Source organism: Leptosomus discolor, chromosome 5, assembly GCF_034619465.1.
Source record: "Leptosomus discolor isolate bLepDis1 chromosome 5, bLepDis1.hap2, whole genome shotgun sequence".
Taxonomy (NCBI): domain Eukaryota; kingdom Metazoa; phylum Chordata; class Aves; order Leptosomiformes; family Leptosomidae; genus Leptosomus; species Leptosomus discolor.
The window spans coordinates 32,304,998-32,325,849 of record NC_141395.1 but is presented as its reverse complement, the minus strand read 5'-3'; the positions used below and the strand labels follow the sequence as shown (position 1 = coordinate 32,325,849).

The window sequence follows — 20,852 nt, the reverse complement described above, 5'->3', positions numbered from 1 at the left end:
GATTAACGTCAGAATTTTTATTGACAAGTTCAGAAAATGAACTTTGATTTCAGAAAAACAGAAATTGAGTCTCCTTCAAATAGCACAGCTGCTAGGAATATGAACTCCTAGAAAACTCTGAATACTTTGTAAAGATCTTGAAATACTGAGTTCTCCATCCTCTAGGGATCAGTATGAGCCCATTTCTTCTACATTACAGTAATTTAATGCTGCACATTAAAAAAAGCCCTCATCACTAGTGCGTATGGCTTCTTGAACAACCTCACTGGTAACTAGTTGTAATATTGCACATCATTGTAAATTGTCCCTTAAAAAACCCCAACAAACTGCAGTGGGCTTCAGTTTCCAGTGTTTGAGTCTATGTACAAGACGGAGTATCAGCTTACAGAGCAGGGTATCAAAGGGAAGAGCTAGTAACAGATGCACTCGAGCATGTCCGGGTTGTACCCAGCACAGACAGGCTCCATCCACACATGCCTCAGTTCCAGTGCCAGAAGTGGAAAAGGTCCATAATGCTGTATGTGGCACAAGCCATCTCTCTGACCAGCTATAGAAGAAGTTGTGCATGAAACCAGTTCATTATCAGTTCCACCTTCCAAACCTCATCATACAACAGCGTAGGTATACAACATCTTTTGAGCCATTCTAGTATTTCCACTGCTCTGATAAATAAGTGACAAGTTAAAGGCAGTATCTCTTCTCAAGTCTGTCTGATCAGTTTCTATTCCCTGTAAAAATAACGAGTAAAAAAAGTTATCTATATGCAAAAATAGTATAAAACTTGAAACATGAGTAGCAATTACAGTGAAACCCAATCACATATTCATGGCTTACACAGGCTTTCAGCTGCATAGAAACAAAAGAAGGAGGATTCCTTGTGCCTTCCCTCTTTAATGACTTTCCCCATGTTGTTAACCACCAGAGAGCTACATAATTACACACTCAAAACACGAGCTGTAAATTAGCTAGCCAGCTCATACAACAGGAAAGTACTATCTTAATTTGTAGGCAGCAAGTATTTGTTTCTGCAGTCAGAATGTGAACACTGCCTCTGTCTTGCATGGTCACAAGATGCTGTTTGAACTCCCAGCACTGACTAAGGCCCGTGGTTCTTTACCAATCCTTCCCGTTTTTTGAAGACATTCATAATTTTTCTACCTACCCATGTCAAAACTTGGCAAAAACTTTCTCTCAGACCAGGCTTGTAAATGTATGCGACATCAATTGGGATGATCTAATCCAGATCAATTAGAGCAAAACCACAGCTCAGGTGCATTTAGGCACTAATACTGCTTCATACAGCTCCAGCCTGCTGTTTTATAGCATGGGCGGGTATAGAGAGCTGACAGTTAGAATTTATTGCGTGTAATACATACAAAGTTTAGCTACTTATTCAGCTAAAGTTGTTCAGCAACCTTTTTTGGCTGTTACTTCAGCCTATTAGTAAATCCTTCAAATTCATAAGCCTTTGACATGAGCACATGCTTAAATGCATTACCAGTTGAGATTTGGGCTTCCAAAGACAAGGAGTTACGACACAAGTTAAAGGAAACTCGACACAGATTTCATGTACCTGTTTTAACCTTGGCTGAGAACTTACTAACATTGACTTGACTTTATTCTCTGTACATAACTGACACGGATACAGTACCTCTAAGGTGAGAGGAGGAAGTTCAAGTACTTTTTGGTAATAGTGGATTGCCAGGTGCAGTAGTCCCAGCTGGTGAAGGCCACGGCCAAGGTTGTAGAAAGACTCTTGACATGGCCCACGCAGGTCCAGGTACCGGTGAAGGAAAGAGAATCCCTGTACAGGTATTATGCACATTTGTGAATGTTCCCTTTAAGGTGGCAGTAAAATATGCTGGAGAACAGGTGTTTAAACTTCTGATCTGTGCTTCCCTACAAAACTACACACAAGTTGAAGGCAAAAAATAAGTCACATTCAATGGCTGAGACCAGAAAACCTGCTCTGTCAGTCTCACTGCCATTGATAACATGGGTCGATCTTTTTAATAAACTGAACACACATTTAGTATAGTGACTTACTGCACTAGCTTGCTAAATATGTAGGTATGGATGGATGTGTTCCAGATAAGACTGGTTCATGCTTGGAAGAGCTGACCACCTTACAAACATGCAGCCAAAGGACTGAGCAAGAGCTTATTTTTCTTAAAAAAAAAAAAAAAAAAAAAAAAAAGTAAAATCTTTAAAAGATAACCCTCCCCCACTTCTTTTTTTCCAAGGAGGAAAAAAAACCCCAAACCTTCACTCTCTTTCCTTCACTCTTTGCCTTGGATAGCAGCCAGAAATGGTTTAATTCTACAGCTTTTCAGAATTCTACAAAATTCTGAAGTCCATATCAAAGTATTATTTCTGGAACGCAAGCATCTTCTTTTCTTGATCTTGTGCTCCGTATAAACATTTACTCCAATACCAGTTAGCACAGAAATTATCAGTGTATCATTTTATAAAGTGGCCCAAAATAAACATCACGGCATGAAAAATCCATAAATCCTAAGCAGTAGGTGAGAATTCATGTCCCTTCTTGAAGCCAGCAGATGTTTTACTGCCAAGTCTCCAGCAGAATTTGAAAGGAAACTCATACCCAGCAATTCCAGCACTATGCTTTAACTAATTTAATGTCAAAGCACTCTGCAAGTGTTACACTTCCTTATTTTGCTTTTACTTTAAAATTAAAATATATGCTTGTATGTTTAAACTATGACTAGCAGAATCCCAGGTGTGCATCATTTCATTGCCAACCTTAGTCTGAACACCCGCTCCTCCTATGTAGCGCTGTGGTTCAGACAGAGGAGCAGGACCCGGCAAGTACCAGGCGCCTGTTTGGGTGCTGACGGCCCAGATGATGTAAACCAGGGCAGTGCATGAAGTGACGGTGATGAGGCACCGGCAGGACACACGAGTCACGTTTATGCACTGACAGGCTGTGAAGTGAGAGAAGCAATCTGTGTCGCAGCTGTAGGATGTCACTGCCTGCCAGTGTCACGGACTCTTCGTGACTCAAGGTTTATAGGATGCTATAAAGGTGAATGCCATTAGACCAGAGCTACCTCCCACAGAGAACAAAGGAAGGACAAGGAGGCGCACGGTATTATTTCACATTAAAATGCAGTGTTGCATTTGACCCTGAAGGAGCCCTGGGGGAAACTTAGGAGGGACAGATAGAAGAGGTGAATTCAGAAGGGAGAAATCATGCACACATCTTTCTCACACTCCCCTGTGTATTTCATTTTGTTAGCACTTTGCAACATGACGATTCTGTTGTAAATAGAGGGCTTACTTTCTAGGGACCATGTTGGTAATGAGAGAAGATACCTCCTTCAACGTGAGGAATTAGTTCAGACATAAGCAGCTAATGATCGTAATTCAGGTCACCAGTATGGCACTGGTTGAATTATTAATCAACTACAACAGGAGCAAGAGAGGATGCAAAATACCCAGCATAGTAAGCAAGAAATGAGAAGAGAGAAAGCAGGGAACTGTATCACCAGAGGGTAACATAAATAGGACACTGTTCAAGTGCGTTGTGAAAGGAGAACATAACAGCCCATATAAGAAAGGCAGGCTGATACAGAAAGAAGTGGATAAAAATACTAAAATTAGGCTGACCAAAGTTTGCAAGTTCAAAACGTCTTAAGTTGGATACTGACATAACCGGTCTTCTTGTAGAGTAGCTGAGGACCTACAGCTTTTGCCAAAATCAGTGCAAGCTAGAGTTTTTCAGCCATTTCGGAAGTCATGAGAGCTCAGGATTCTCACTATATTCTGCTGACTCTGAGCTCAGTGGCCACAGGAATTAAAAGGCATTTCAAGTTAATGAAAATACTTGGTGGAGAGTAGAGGAAATTACTTTCAAGATCCTGTTTGGGAATAACCAGACTGTGGTTTGTAACTGGATCTAGCAGACGAAAGAAAAATGCGAGTAAGGAAGCTGAAAAATGGAGGGTAGCCTAAGCTGGAGTTCACAAGATCTTGACAAAGAGAGCTACAAGAGGCACCTAAAAGGGGGAAGAGCAAAGGAAGACAGGGAAAAAACCCACTTTCTAAGTCTGTAAAGTTTGCTCCAACAATGCGGTTTATGAGACACAGTGGCATAGATTCTACTCTACAGCACTTCAGAGCAAGGCAGGGCAAGAAGAAAAATCTGGAAGAAAATCAGACTACAGCCATCAAGACTGAAATTAGTAGCATTTTCACAAACAGCTGGCAGCTGCTAACATCTATGCGAGTCATCATTGTATACACGCAGCAGAACAAGCTACGTTTAACTAAAAGGAGAGGAGGTTCAGATGGGTATAACTGTAGTTCAAAAGCTACTCATCTGTGTTCAAGTTTCACCACTTCCCTCTTTTGAAATGCCGTATTAATTAAGAAAAGTTATTTAAACAGACTATGTTGTAGCCATAGCTGTCTGCAAGTTATAAAGCCAGGAAACACTACAGGTAAAAATAATCACACTAACTCACCTGTACCAGAAGAGCATGCCTTTTCAACACGTATTTCTGAGAAGCCATGTGGATGAAAGTCAAGCCAATACAAAGACTGTACAGAGGTTCATCTGGGTTTGTACGAAAGGCTTGCACATACTGTCCTAAAAGCAAATAATTGAATGAAGAAGTTTGTTGTGAAAAGTTTCCTTTAAGAATTTAAGGGCAAAAAAGAAAATCTTCAAATTAGAAGTGTGAACTAAGAAAAGAGATCGTTTACTATACCTACACCAAAATACACAGGAAAAAACATGAAAGTTTTTATATTTTCAGCACTCCTTGGATTCTGAAGGAAGAATGCAGGCTGCAATGTAAAAACTGAAGCAGAAAACAATCAGTTACAAAAGGGAAACATGGTCCTTGCTGGGATTTGTATCCTGGAGGCCACACATGCTAAGTGTGACATTTGAGGGCTTAACTGAAAGCAATAGGTTTATTTCAAAGGCCTGCTTAAAATGTCCAACCAACTTTATTTGCTGTTCAAATTGGTCTGTTTCTGTCCTTCTTACTCTTTATTATCATTAGCCTTCAATTATGTTTGCAAGTTCGTTATATTTGCAATACGTACTAAACTTGAAACGTGCCAGCTTAATTTTTATTAGCAAAACTCTTCAGCAATGCTTTGATTTGTGCACAAAATAATTAGAGCACCAGACCAACACTGTGAAGCCACCTATAATTTTCTGATGTATGAAAAAAATTACTTTCATAAATCTTCCTCAGAAAAAAAACATTCCCTTGTTATATTTGTTAATATTAGAACATTAATGATATTACCAAGAGCATGCTTGAAACTGCCAGATACAAACGCATTATGCCCGTTTAGGACACACAATGCGTGATTATCAGGATTTTTCAGCATCAAACGGAGACAAAAGCGATGGTGACGGACATCCTGAGACTGCATAGTAACTTGATTGAAGATGTTCCATAGCTGAGGCTTATTGACATTTTCCATTACCATGATTCTATAGAATGAAAAATATACGAGAAATTAGTAAATGCTATACAATACTGTATCTGCAATAAAACCTCAACAGTTTAGGGAAAATAACGAAGAAGAGACACTCGAAGAGCAGGTCAGTGACTGAGGCAAGGCTGAGAGTGAAAGACAGAACCACTGGTTCTGGCCAAAACAGCCAACCTACTGCGTTATGCTTCTTCTCAAATCAGAGGCGACCAGAAAGCTCCTTCAGTTTCAACAGCGCCATCTGTTTTAGCGAAAGCTGAAAAGCATCAGCCTGCCTCCTTTGGCAGGATTTTCAGCAGTACGACTACAGCCTCGGTGGAAGCAATTTCAGAAGAGGTTGCTCTACTGTCTGTGTGCCCCACCTGATATAGTTGTACGCTTTTCTGAAGTTCTTGTCCAAAATGGCAGCGGAGAGCCCAAAGTATTCCAGCTCCTTGCGCTTTTGTCTATCATCATAAAATGAATAATATTCCAATGAGGAATCCACAAGTAGCTCTGCCTCCTTGTACCGGGAAAGGTCGCACAAGGAATATATCGCCTTCAGGAGGAGGTTCCACCAGTCATCTTTTGTCAGAACACTCGTGAGAACTGCAAAAATTGCTAAAAATATTGAAGTCGGTAAGTTGAGAAAATTAAAACAAGGGAGCTAAACTCTTTAAGAAAAGGTGCATACATCAAACTGATCTTTTCAAAACCAGCTCACATGAACATGTAAAATAAAATACTCTCTTTTTTTCAGTTCAAGTGCAGTTTGTAAAGCACCAGCAAAAAAAGCAGTCAGAACTTGGGAACAAATGGCAAGACATACACACAGTTCAAGTTGTAAACATACTACATGAATGCATTAAAGTTACTCTTCCTAATCTACCAAAAAGAACGTGTAGTCTGGCTCAGCCGAGTCTGGGCCAGCTAAAAATTAAAAATCACACCGCTTTCAAACCACGTATTTCCATTATGTTCTAGATTTGCGAGTATTACATTTGCACCGAGAAGAATGTTGGACCATATGGTCTCCAGAGGTCCTTCTCAGTCTGAATTATTCCATTATCTTACTGTTTTTCTCTGAATGGGGACTGTTCCCTTAAGTTACATAATCTTCATTTTTGCTGCCTTCTTTGCTCTAGAAATAAACCAATGTTAACATGAACTGCGTGGATTTAGCATGCAAAATAGTAACGGTTATTTCATTTGTCAGAACTAAGAAGTTCATCTTATTGCTTTGTTTTTAATAAACATTTGTTACCTTTTGCATCGCAATTTGCTGTCTCTTGGTCGTCATTGTCAGAAATTTTATCCCTTGACACCTTAATAAGATAGAGGTGTCTCTCTCCAGATTTGGAACTAGATATCAAACACACCTGAGCTCTGCTCATTGCTACCTAGAAACAAATTTAAGGGCAGCATTTCAGATTACATAGATACATCCTGTGACAAAGGCAGCTTTATGGCCAATCCATCTTGCTCAAGTTGCACACCAAAACAGGCTGCAACTTAGAAACGCCGCAACAGAGCAAGATCATGAGAACATTCCCAAGAGGAGTATTATCTCTGCATTGTCTCATGCTCCAGTGCAAGCTGGGCTATGCAAAAGAAAGATACAAACTCTTTAAATGACTTAAAAGATCTTTCCTGGGATTGGAACATCCCTGTATACACTGAAATCAAAACTCTTTGCATAGAGGTATGACAAGAACAATGCCTTTCTGTATCAGTTTCAGAAATCTGTGGACAGTCAGCTATTCAACCAGTGTAATACAATAGTCATGGCTCTGACCAGATGGATAAAATTGAGGTCTAACCATTCCCCTCCCTCACTCCCTATTTAAAAACAGACAAAAGCCAGCTAACACAAAACCACCACCACTGTACTGGCTAAACAAATTCTTCTTTGCTCATTTTATTGCAATAAAATATTTTTTAAAATCTAAGAAGTTCAAAAGAAAATTGTTAACATAGAAGCCAGTATCGACACTTCAGGAAAGCACTATGTTGACGGCTAAGAAGGTAAGAAGCAGCTTTAGTACTCAGTGTGCTCTATGTATACTGAGAAAGAGGGAGTTGAAGTCGCTGTATTAAGACTTACACACACAAGCGGTCCTCTGATCCGAACGCTACAGGCAGGAACACCAGTATGATAGGCTCCCTGCAAGATTATCATCTAACAAAGTTATGAAACCATTTGCACATAAACCCCACTAGCTTTCCTCCCGAGTTTGTTTGTCGCTTGTCTTAACCCAACTCATAGCTGTCCAATTTCTTAAAGCATAGATGGAAAGACTGGCTTACCTTCAACAGCATTGCCAGCATTGTAAGCAAAGTGTCTGTGTACCCATACATTTTGCCTTGGGAATACAACAGTGTCGAACGATGGAGGAGTAGCTTTAATTCCTAGATAATATTGAACATCATTATTCAACCTCTTGCACAGAGAGTGAGTTTATAAAACAATTTTGACACACTACAGTACTAAGAGGATTGTAAAAGCTTCTAGAAAGCTGTAAGAATCTTAGCAGCAGCAGGTAAGATCTCCCTAAACTGCCCTGCAGTTTAGTGACTGTTTCAAATTCTCAAATTTCAGAGAAATTCAGCATAACTCTTACCTAGAGCGAAGGTGCTGCTGGAGAGGGGATACAGAACTTTGCTATGCCATCAGTTACAATCAACAGAGGCCAAACCATGTAGCTCATGTGTAGCAGCTGCTGATCAACTTGAGGCAAAGCAATTGGCACCAGGACTGGTTCTCAGTGGCCAAGAGCTTGTACATCACACAAAAGTAATGAGGCGGGCCAGGGTTTATTTTACTAATAAAATGGTCCAGGTGAAAGAGCCATGAGGACTCCCCCCTGGTACTCTGTAATGAATCATTCGCTGCACTCTGAAGGCACACCATGCTGCAGATAAATAAATCTCAGTCCCTGGTCCTATATAGTTGACATCTTTGACGACTACCATAGCTTAGCAGAAGAATATATCCTAAACTGGAAGCACAGAACACCTTACCCACCTGCTGGGCAGCGTTAGCATCCTGAGCCAGTGTGTCTGGATCATACATTGGTTCCAGAGCCTCCAGAGCTTTTTCAGGTCGGCCCAGCTGCTGCTGAAGTGTTGAAAGTGAGATTCTTGCATCCAGATGCAATGGAGCAAGATCAACGACTTTGGCATAGCTCTCTGCAGCACGCTCCATATGTCCCAAAGCCTTCAAGCACTCTAGAAATACCATAAACAACACAATACACTTAAATGGCAGAAAAATATTTCAAAGCTTACAAAACAGTTTTCAAAACTAACAAAACAGTTAACATACTTTTCAGATGATTCTTCAGTTAAACCCACCCAAAACATGTATTATTAAAGTGAAAATATTCAGAAATACGTACTGATGCATCCACAGTTTCACATAAAGCATCATCAGTTGACACAGGATGGAATGCAGAATAAATGCTGTTTCACTTACATGAAAACAAAGTATTTTTAGCGGAAGTAAATTTCAATCTATGTGAAGAACAAGAAAACACTCCATGACAGGGTTGTCATCATAAACTCCAGTTACAGTTCTGCAAATACCAATTATCATTCAACAGGTGAATCTAAAATGCCTGTGATCTTAGATAAAGGTCCCTGGAAATGCTCAGCATTGTATTCACATCTCTGAGTAGTATGTGTTCAGCAGTCCTGCTTCTTCTCACCTGCATGCCGAAGCCAGACAACAGCCAAGTTGTATCGTTCTGAACAGACAAGGGAACTCAAGAGAGGCAGTGCTGAGTTATATTCTCCAACATCCAGAAATGCCTCTGCGACGTCCAAATACAAGTCACCCATTTCTTCTGGATTTTGTTCCACCAGAGTGGTCAAAAGAGGCTTTAAAAAAACCACACAAAACACTAAAAGCACAAATAACCAACAAGAACATTTCTTTAAGGTAGAGTTATTGGAAGCTTGCATTTTTATGCTATGATTTTTATTCTGTTTGCATTTGGAACTACACTTCCTATTTAAACACTAGATTAAAAGTGAAAAGTAAAGATCTGAATTTCACAATTCCTGAAAAAGACACATTTTTCTATTCTAGACATGTCACATCCATACATTTCACATCCAAGGGGTGGAAGTGCCCCTCAGTGAGGAGCACTCCTTATGAAAGAACAGTCTTCAGATTCAGCAGGGCTTTAAACTGAAGCAAAGATGTGTTCCTTAGTGTTCAACAACTTTGCAGTGGGGTCCTGGGCCTGTCATAGCACATAGGCTGTGATTTACTGTGCTTTAGTAATACTTCCACTGGATGCAATTTGTAAGGACAAAAATAGTATTTCTGCTATTACAGGTTTGCTCGGTTTCTCTCTTGGAGTGGGAGGAAAGCAAAAAAAATCCCCACAGCTCTCTCAACAACCTCAGTCATATGAAGACAGGAAAAATTACTTGCTTTAGTAATTTATTAGAACATCTCCCAACTTTTGAGTTGGTTTCTACTTACATTGAGTGGCTCTAGAATGTTCAAGTGAACCAAGCACACCATCAGCTTGACTGTGATGTCAATGGGAACACCCTCAGGTATGCAGCAGCTGACCTTCTCCACAGCTGTGAGAACACACAGAATTTCTTTCTGAACTCATAGGCTTTAACAAGCACTTCACGAGCTCCACATCCCCTCCAGGCCATGTTCAAGCTCCACTGAAGAAAATACATTCTCATTGACTGTAGCAAATGTTGCTGTAGGCCTGGCCTCTCCCCTTCTTTTATTATCTTTCCCGATAGTCAGAACAACTTCTTCCTACTGTCTCTGATACTAACAATCTCATGCAAAGTATCAAGTGCTGTCAGTCTGCATCGATTTCAATGGCAGGATCTCGTAAGATGTGCTGAGAGCCTTCACCCTCTTAAGATATGCTTGGTTGATAAAGCTTTCCTTTTGTATCTATGTGCCTGTACCCTCTTCTCCTTGCTTTTTGAAGGAAATAGCCTATATTAAGGTATTTGTTCTTATTAAGCTAAGCCCTGTGTACCAGGGGTCTGGCTGTACAGATTGTTAAACACAGTTAACTACAGAACTTCACACAATACATAGACAGGATGCAATCTGACAAGAATGCAAACACAAGACAAAGTAGTTACCCATGACAATGCTAGCAAATTAAAGGTCACACAGTAAAACTCCATTATCAGATTTTCTTCACGTGCAGTCATGACACCTCTTTAACTACTCAGTTTAAGTTCTCCTTCACCTTAATTCTTACACCAGACATTCAAATAGTGATTGCTATAACCTAAGAAAACTGATTTCTAACATAAGGCTTCCCTATTACCTTCTACATCCACATCCAATTACTGCAAATCAAAACATGCTGGTTAATTCATCATTCTCTGAACATCTTAATACCCAGCGTGAGGGTAACTGTTCACCTACTGATAAATTCTTACAATGCAAGGAGCATGCTTTTGGCTTTGGTGGCTGGCTGGGTTAGAAGTAAGTTCTAAGTAAGGAAGACAGTACATAAGAAACCTTTTCTGGATGAAGCCCTATTAGAAGTGTTTCTCAATTTTTATATGATTGCAACCTGGTTCCTGAGCATATGATCAGTTCATAGACTTGTACGGAATTAAAAAATTAAATTACTTACCTGCAGCATTGGATTCAGCAACTGGGTGATTTTGGTCGTCAGTCACTGCCTCCTGGCTTTCCTGAGTTTCTACCGCTGCCCCTGTATCTTTTTAAAAAGATCAGCAGATTACCCTCGTAGCATCAGCTAAGCCAAAAGCTACTGGTTTTTGAATTCATAATCGATTGCTAGCTCACTCTGAATGAATTTTTTAAGGACAGCAGAGTAGGAAGCAGTCAAAAAAGTTATAAAGCAACAGAGGGTTGGGAACCAAGCTCTTAGGGAGCTTAGAAGCTTTGTCTTAAGAAATTGCACACCCCAGGTAACTTGGCAATACTGCGTTATAATTCCTAGGCGCGTTACAGTTTTGTCTCTTATAATTTATCCATTAAAAGTCTCTATCAGGACAGTTGCTCATTGATCAACTGTATTTTTACCTCATCCATTAAAGCAAAAAGCCAACAGAAGTATCTTATATCCAGATTGGGTTTGGATCAAACTGCTGAAACAACCAAACAGTTTAATCAGAGAACAGACTGTCTGCTTATGGAGCTGGCATGCTGTGATCATTCTACAGCCCAAACAAACATTTTCAGACTTAAGCAATGACTTTCACAAAGCAGTTTTCTCAAAGACAACCTACTTGATTCAATTACAAGCTAATATCCCTATATTTGTATATACCAAAACATTTAGATGTTTAATAACAGAAGTAGGGTTTATGAAGAATACTAATCTCAGGTCAAAGGTTGATATTCTTGAGTATAGATGCCACTAAGCTTATCTAATTTTTTTTCAGAAGCTATTTAGAAATAGCTGGTCTGATGTGAACACTCAGAGGAATGTTTAGAACTTTAAAAGGCCTCCAGTTGCCTGGAGAGCAGTCCTTGTCCTTAATGAGTCAGCAGGGCTAATTGGACATCAGAGTAACTCCTTATAGAAAGCTGAGGTCATGCCATGTAACTCACTAAAAACACTGAAAAGTTTCAAAAGAGAAAAGCCTGTCAACATGCATCAAAATACACCCATGAGTTGAAAAGGTAACGGAAAGAAAGATGTCATATTAGATGAACAGCAGGGTCATACTAACCGCTTGTTAGCTACTTACCTTTTTTCTCCTCGGCTGGACTTTTTTCTGATACTTTCTTTTCAAGTACAATTCCTGCAAAATCTGTAATAACCTAAAACAGACAAGTAACTCGGATCATTTTAAAGATTTACAGGATACATGGAGTAACCAGTCCCCATAGCAGTTGTTTTAGACATCACAAAAGATATCAGAAGAAAAGCTGCGTTCATTTCACATGGGGTTAGTTAACTAGTATTGGGTTTGATCACCTTATGTCTTTGTCCACTACTTTTGGACACATAAATGATCCAATCAGCATCTCTTTAGCAAATACAACAGTTACTTTCATCACAACTAGAAAAGTTTTCAACCTTTCTAGCTTCTTCTAACGCCTTTTGCAAGACTGAAAAAGAAAGCAAAGCACCAGGTAAACAGCTAAGCTCTCCACAGATCTCTCCAAAGTGCTCTAAGGATTTCTCAGCCTAATACACCGAAAGGAAACGATACGGTTTGTCTCCGTTAAGAGAAATAATTAAATAAAATCCACAGCTACATACAGATATTTTACAACAGCCCTGGCCATACATATCAGCACCTCAATAAAACTAGTATAATTCAACACCAATTAAAAAAAGAAACCACAAACAGACAATTCAAGACCTTCACTTGCCAGTGGGGAGCTGCGAGGGAGGAAATGCACAAGTGCGAAGGACCGTTGGTCTAAGACCCAATGCGGTTTGGTATTTTGTTCACGAATTGAAAAGTAAATATCTAAGTCATTACTGTTGCTAAAACAAGAGTGATAAACACAGACTACGCAGCCCTTAAAGGACCAGACCACAGATGACTTTATTAAGATAGTTATTTTTTAAAGGCTCAGTTTATCAGCTCAAATACAGTTTCAGCTATCCAGGAACAGACCTGAGGAGAACCATCAAGAAGAAACATGGGAATAGTTCTACAACTGAGTACTCTATTAATAAACCTGGCAGCTAAATACTGTGTACATATAATTGACTGATTTTTAAAATGGCAAGAAACACAGAGAAGGCTCAGAGGAATTGTTTACAGGCTCATGATGCTTTCCACCGACAGAGAGCACGCTAAATAAAACCTCAAGGAGGATAAAAAGGAGGTAATTTAATATCAGCAAATAAGAACGTTCACAAGGAGAAAGTCCCAACTAATAGAGTCTCTTCAATCTATCTTGGCAAGTATAACTACGGCCAGATACTAAAGTCTTTCCTCTCAAAGCCAGATCAAATCAACTCAGAAACATGCCTCAAAAGTGAGGGTTAAAACCCACTAGAACAAACTGGGTACAGATAAGCGATCTCCAATTCCTGATGCCTTCAAGTCAAGATGTATCATCTTTCTGGAATGTATGCTTGATGCTCAAGGCATGAATTATTAGTCATAACACAAGTATGCCAGATACAGCACAACAGTCTGCACTTGAATCACTAGACCAATCAGTGTCACCCTTTTAACCTTAAACTTAGAGAATGCCCTTCGCTGATAGTACTCCCAAAACGAGCTTGTAGGTCCTCTCTGGCTACTAAGATTACAGCGATTGTGGAGAAGGAGAGGAAGAATTCCAAAATTTTAAACCTGGAACAGCATACGAGTCTATCAGCCCCCAACTTATTAAATCAAGCCATTAACTTCAATGCTAATTGCTACAGAACTATAGCAAGCAATTTGCATCTGATCAGCTCTATCGCTATAGAAACATGACCATATTTAAACACTACAGGAATATAAACTGTCCATGCTGACTGCCAAAGAGGTGCTGAACACGATACAGAAATGCATTTAATTGTCCATACCGCCAATGCTTTGTCATACTGTTTGGAAGAAATATATAGTTCGGCTGCGATGTTAACATCTTCCATGGAGACAAGGCTCTGGTGTTTAGTGAACGCTTCTTCTATTATCTCAATAGCAGAGGTGACATCATTGGCTTCATAATAACTCCTATAAAACACAGATATGAGATACTAAAATTGACAATATGTACTCTGAACACTAGCAAAAGGACTTTTGTATTTATTTTTGCCTATTAGCATATATTTTCATTGGCAAGAGTAAGTTACAAAAGACAGTGAGAAACGGGGTGTTCTTCTTTCCTTACAACTGTTGACAGTTTTTATGTATTTCAAATAATTACCACTTTTTTTTCTCTCCTATATGTTAGGACATTACTGGAGCTTTCACCACAATATCCCCCCCTTTGAGATAGGTATCAAGAACGTACCACATTAACTTGGCTTCAGAAAAACCTTCAATAATAATATTGTTACAATACACATTCTTGCATTTTTGTGGTGCATTTCAGGATCATGAAGATCAAAATATTTGAAACTGTTTCGAAACAGGCCAGTAACAGCTTTCTGTAAGTTATGCATGAGAAAGCTATAAAGTAGTTAAACAACTTAATAAAAACTACAGTTAAAAGAGCTTACACACTTTAGCCATTAGCCTTCTCTGTCTCAGGCAAGGTTCTATGATTTGATCTGCTCTCATTAGCAGGAAAGGGGAGGAGGCAGATTTCTCCTTGCTCCAGAAATTAACCACAAATGACATATAAACTATATTCTGTTGCAGATAGTTTTTATTTCAGATTGAATACTTTATTTCATTCAGATTTGCTGACAGCAAGTTTCCAGGTCTCTAGCGATATTATATAATTAGAAATGTACTGCGTTTGTATATAATTGCATACTAATGGAATTTTTCCAGTCATCAGTATTTGCATTTTATTCTCCTACTCTAAGAGAATGCAAGACCTCTAAGATGGTGCATTGATCCTACACGGGATAATTCCCGTCAGGCTTTGGAAATATTGCAATAGTCAGGGGGCGAATGCTTGTGTGGGGGTCACCTGCACCAAAACCACCTGCATTCCTTCATCTCAGCCACATGGCCAGCTTGAATCAGCTGCAGGGCTTATTAATACCAGCTTTTGAGAAACTCCAGAAAACCAAATCACAGCATTTTAAAATCCAACTTACTTTGCCATGTCTCTAGCCAACTGCATAAAGCGCTCTCCATCAGAGGGAGATAGGAGATTCAAAATACGCCTGTAGCCATCCATAGCCATCTTGTGTTCCCCCAACTGTTCATACAGGCTTGATCTCTCCCATAGATACCGCACATTGGTTGGGTCATATTTCAGAGCTACAAGGAAAAGCGTATTAGTAGCCTAGTTTAGGAGAAGGCAACAATGGATTTCCTATTCATTCCCCTGACCAGATGAACGTGAACAGACACACACAAGGTTTTGTAAAAACAGGACATCCAACATTAAAGATTAATGAATCCTTTATCAAAGTCCAGAGGTACCAGAATCTTACCAAACTGCAGCAAACTAAAGAAGAAAACAGAAGAAAGTAGAAGAAAACAAAATGATTGCCATTAGCACCTAACATTTATTTTAAATGATTCAAATGGTTGCTACGCTACCTTTAGTGTAGCAAAAAACAGCCTGTTTAATGTTGTCCTGTTCCAGTGACATTTCTGCTAGTCTCACCCATTCCTCAGTATCACTGGGATTTAAGTGAGCTGCAATCAGTTCAAACTGTAAAGACTTCTCCATATCACCCTGGTCTTCATAGATCATGGCGAGAGTGGAAAATGGCTCATGAGCAAGAGGAGCTGCGAAAGATAAAAACGAATGGTTACAAACTATTGTTTTAAAACCACCTTGAAAACAAATAACTTGCCTTTCTGCAAACAATAGATATCATGATTATACGAAACATCAACATTGCTCTGTTCAGAAAAAACTTTCAGATGAGCTTCCAATACCTTTTGATAAATTATTGAACAGCCTGACTGACTCTAACAACAACGATTTATAGCATCATTCTACACTGTAAGTCATGCTGATGTTTATACCTTGGTTCTACAAAGACAATAAAAGCAAACCCTGTAAAGCTAAGAAAAGGCCCAGGCCTCTGCAGAATTGGGGTGCTAGTTTGTTTTTATAGGCAAAACAATAAAGGAAATGCACAAGTCTTCTTAATTCCACACTACTTATACAGTGACGTTCCTTGTACAGCATATTTTCATCACCAGTGAAGCCACACTGGATTTTCCTGATGCACACGGCAATTTCACACCATCTTTCAAGCCAAAAAGTTTTACCATTCCAACACACCTTGTCGAATGATCTCCATGCACATCAGAATAGCCTCCTCACGTTCTCCTCGAGCAAACCTGATATTGGCCTCTCCCATCAGACCCCTCAAGGCACGAGGAAGTTTGCTGCGAGGTCTTTTCTCCTAAAGGGAAAAAGGGTATTGTTCCTACCGAGCATTCAGTTGTGCCCAAGTTCAGGTGACATCAGTCACACTTGTACTTAACACAGCCTCATAACAAGTTATTTAAGTACTAGCAATATTAAAACGACTGACCGAAATATTTATTAATTTTCATGACTGACTCTGACATCTAATATAAACACAATCCAGACACTAGAAAACTTCACTTCATTTTTTTAAAAAGTTTTTAAACAGTAATCTACAGTAATTTTATAAAAAACAAAAGACAGGCAACAGCAACATAAGCAGAAGTATCCTACACAGAAGTATTTTCAGGCAAGTTTCTCAGCTAGTAGCTAAAAATCACAGAAACTGGCATTTACGCACTATGCTTCAGGAGACACAGGGAAGTTACATAGAAGTTTAAATACTTGCTTTCATCATTTTCTTGGTCTCTCGATTAAGTACCATCTCCAACACAAAAACATCTCCAGCTGTGGGTTGCTCAGTAGTTTCTTCTTCCTCTTCTTCTTCTTCCTCTTCTTCTTCATCCTCATCCTCCTCTTCATTTTCCCCAAGCATGGACGCAAAGACCCGATGAACAGATTTACTGACGCCATCCGAAGTTTCTCCTGGTTGAGAAAGAAGCAAAAAAGGGTTATGATATAATCAAGAGTACACGCTGCTTATCAGGACAAGTGCAGCGAAAACGGAATTCTTCATAATTAGTAGCCCACTTGAAACAGCTACTCCATAAGAAAAAGGCCTGCAGAAATGCAGAAGAACTATTAACAACCTCTTTGGTTTTAAAACTCGGCGTTATTCATCACCAATGCTTAGTATACCCCAGCCTCTAACATTTTTTGGATATTTGAAATGAAAGCATGGAGGAACACACAGAAGGAAGCAATGGTTTATTGAACATTTTTCTCAATCCATATAAGAGAAGCATATTAAGCAATTTTCAGGCACTGAACTGGTTGGATGGAATAAAGCTTTTCAGCTGAAGAGGCTAAGTGAGCAGACAATTATACTAAACAATACTGAACCAACCAATTTTTAAAAGTAATTTAAAACAAGACCTTGTAACCATTCTATCCATGACAATAAGTACCTTCTAATGTGTGTAAATGCAAAATTCAGATTATTCACATTCCACCAGAAAAAGAAATAATAAAATTCTTTAAAACAAATAAGAATATGATGCTATATATCCAAAATAAATATGCTTAAACAATATAATTGTAAAAATTTTTTTAATGGCAACTTTTCATTACTAAGCTAACCCAGGGTTAACAGGTCTTGTGTACTGTCCACAAGACTACATCTATGCAAAATATCAAGACATGTAGTGTTCAAAGGTTTCAGCTGGGGGATTGGGCATCTAAAGATTTGATAAAAAAATAACCACAGTATCAAGTTGAGACTGAATCATCTATCATTTGGATTGCCTACATACAAGAGGGAATTGGGTATTACACCTGAGTTTATAGTTACATTGTTGGTATTTTTTTTCTAACTTGGATATATTTGGTTATTTTTATTCTGATTTGGACATTGAGCATCTAAAAATCAAGACTCTTCTTCCCCCCCATCTGAAAAAAACTATTAACTTAACTTTCCTTTTATTTTAGTCTCCTTGGCTGCAGGAATGATCTGAAGATTGTAGCAAATTAGCTCTGAAGATTCGTGTATCAAAAGTGATTTTAACAACGACTTTTCCTAACGTTCTCCTTTTGAATATCCTAAGTCTGATTCCAATGGCAACTCTTTAAACAGGGATAAATACTATCAACGCTTCCTTGATTCTGACTGCCCTTGAGACTTCTGCATTCTCTCTTTCTGTAGTAAAAGCAGAAGTAACACTATCACACAAATCTATCAGATATGTTTTTTTTTAGACAAAGATGACGTGCGTGAAGAAACGTGGAACAGACTGGGTGGAACACAGAGCAGAAAAGAGCAGCTTGGAAGTATTTCAGAGACATTGGCAAAAAGAAGGGGTCAATAAGGAACCACAGATACCCGGCTCCAACCACACTGTCAGTGTTTATTTTCTGTCCTCCTAGGATGAGGTCTGGCCAGACTTTCAAAATCAAGGCACTGCTGACACACGTGAGACAATTTACGGCCTATTTTTGAAATTTAAGAAAAGAAAAACAACAAAAAAATAGAATGATGAGAATTTGCAGTGAAAGTAGCAAGAGGAGTCTACAAACCAACACAAAGAGATGAAAAATCGCCGTCTGCTATCTCACAGCACTGGCAATCCCACAAGAATAGGCCCCAACGGGTGCGTGGAGTACAGCTTCTGAAGAGAATGTGCTGAAACAGACTGCAGCCCTCTAAATCCCGAGCTCAAATCCAGAACCTGAGGCATGGGATGAACACGCACTGATACAAACTGAAGAGACAAGCGCTGCTCCTACCACTTCCTGCAAGTCCTTTCACTATGTAGGAACCCCAAGGAAGTTAAGCTTATTTTGGTAAGTCACCTAAGGAGATGCTACCATCCCAGTAACTGCACAAAGAAAGCCAACCAAGGAATCTGCAGCTAGGAATATCCAGCAGAAAATAAGGAGAGAAATAAATGTAGGCACAAAGGATAACTGATAAGGAGAAAAAACACAGAGAAAGATAAAACAAAGAAACTCCTCTTTTGAGCTATTTTATATCACTTTGGATGACAATGGAAGAAGGTTAACACTCAGCAAAATCAAATATTTTGAAACACTGAAGTCTCAGCAAAAGACTACCAAGGAGATGAAGAGGAAAAAAAACACAGAAGACTTTTTGAGATAAGTTAAAAACCTCAAATGATTTGTAACTTTAGAGAGACTAAATAATTGAGATCACGTGCTTAAGAAGCCACAAGGGGAAAAATTAAGGGTTTCCCAGAAAAATACGGCCAATTGGCCAGATCCAGCCCAGCCCCCTAGAAACATTGAACAAAGTTAAAACCCTGGCTATGACCTGGAACTTTCTACAAAGATATACCTTCTAATGATGTGCCTCGATACCCACAGGTTCAAAAGAAGCAGCCAGGTATTTATAAAAAGTCAGCTATCAATGAGCTAATGCTTTCTATGACCTTTTAAATACATTTTTCACTGAAATTATTGTGTTAACATTTACCATCAGTTTCATCCTGACTTTGGGATTTCCCAGATGCCTTTTTGGATGAAGATGGAGCCTCTGCCTCTTCGGTGTTTTCCTCGGCAGATGCATTTTCGCCATCCTACACACACCAACAATATTAGTTATCAGCTTTGTAACACGACTCATTCCTGTTTCCCCTAATATTTACCATTAGCATTTAGACCACAAGTTTCCAGCTTTTGCACTGCGAGGGAAACTGGTGGAATAAGCCCTACAGTTTTAAATGAACAAAATCCAGCATTATTTGCTTTCAAGACACTTATATACTTATCAATGTCAGGTGACCCAGACAGTGACTGTTCACATTACTTTTCACTGAAGAGACCAGTCCATTACTTATTTGTCATGGCAGTGAGGTAAGATGACATTGTGAACTGTATTTTAAAAAAGTTACAAATGTGTGACGAATTCTTTTAGAATCCTGCCTTTTTAAACACAAAATGAAATACCAAAATAGCATTTGTTAATGCAGTAAGAGGGTTGCCCCAGGATGCCAAGTGCCCTTCCATGACAGCTGAGTTCTGCTGAATTTGCTCTCTAAAGACCAGGAAATACAGAAATTCAGATGCATTTTGACATAAAGATGGCAGAGTAAAAGTTAACTACAATACTCCAATCAAGCATAGAGAATTTCTCATAATACCTCCACTTGCTTACTTTTAGACACAAAGCTGTGTCTCCCTGTATTTATTGTGGCTGAGAAGCCACAACAATTACCAGGAGGAGTCAAACTGGATCTCTTCCTCAGATCTCACACAGAAGATGGTGGGGGAGCGGTAGCAGTATATGCTGGATGATTTTATATCAAAACCTGCTTCTGCTCACTGCTCCAGCCTAAAGAACAAATTAATTTTGGCGCCTGAAGGTAACTGCCACTAGCTTTTGCCAAGTCCAGGGACGCCAGCCACGCTGGCACGAACCAGAATGCTACGCCTCCGAAAGGTGCATGCTCCCCTGAACAGCTTGCTCTACCGCTACCCAACGACCCTCACAAATTCAAGTTAGTCTCTCATAATTTTTGCACAGAAGTTAACAATTACGTGGACACAGTCTATAGCTGATCAGAGCAGCACTCCACACACAAAGGAGAGGAAGCCACGCTTCCCTGGAGCGGCCGTGCCCGGCCAGGCGCTGTCACGGAGGGAGGGAGCGGGCCGGGCCGCGGGGCCGGCAGGCGGGCGGACTCACCTTCTCGCGGCTCTTACGCTCCTCTCGCCGCCGCTCGAACTCCTCGAAGGAGATCTTCCCCTCCAGGTAATCGATCAGCTCCGGGCTGAAGCCCGACAT

At 39.6% G+C, this 20,852-nt stretch overlaps 1 protein-coding gene across 3 annotated transcripts; it reads right to left on the bottom strand.

Moving 5' to 3' along the window:
* Positions 1–395: 395 nt before the first annotated feature.
* GTF3C3 (general transcription factor IIIC subunit 3) lies at positions 396–20,852 on the bottom strand. 3 transcript variants are annotated; one of them, XM_086465230.1, is made up of 19 exons: positions 20,754–20,852; positions 19,542–19,644; positions 16,842–17,038; positions 16,304–16,427; positions 15,607–15,798; positions 15,156–15,321; positions 13,971–14,118; positions 12,181–12,253; positions 11,094–11,180; positions 9,950–10,053; positions 9,165–9,336; positions 8,483–8,685; positions 7,765–7,866; positions 6,722–6,857; positions 5,841–6,078; positions 5,286–5,476; positions 4,488–4,612; positions 1,652–1,804; positions 396–728 (listed from the first exon to the last, which is right to left on the bottom strand). In XM_086465230.1, exons 1-19 carry the CDS (start codon positions 20,850–20,852, stop codon positions 606–608), a joined length of 2,736 nt encoding a protein of 911 aa, XP_086321356.1. In that variant the 3' UTR covers positions 396–605. The 3 variants fall into 3 exon arrangements, with proteins under 3 accessions (XP_086321356.1, XP_086321357.1, XP_086321358.1); XM_086465231.1 differs by lacking the exon at positions 11,094–11,180 and having other exon boundaries at positions 20,742–20,852; XM_086465232.1 differs by lacking the exons at positions 16,842–17,038; positions 19,542–19,644; positions 20,754–20,852 and having other exon boundaries at positions 11,094–11,174; positions 16,304–16,420.

Coding starts and splice junctions, on each gene's coding strand:
- GTF3C3 (XM_086465230.1), bottom strand. CDS start 20,852: ATGTCGGGCTTCAGCCCGGAGCTGATCGATTACCTGGAGGGGAAGATC. Junction 19,645..20,753: donor AGCGTAAGAGCCGCGAGAAG/GTGAGTCCGCCC, acceptor TGGTGTGTGTAG/GATGGCGAAAATGCATCTGC. Junction 1,805..4,487: donor GGCATGCTCTTCTGGTACAG/GTGAGTTAGTGT, acceptor ATACCTGTACAG/GGATTCTCTTTCCTTCACCG.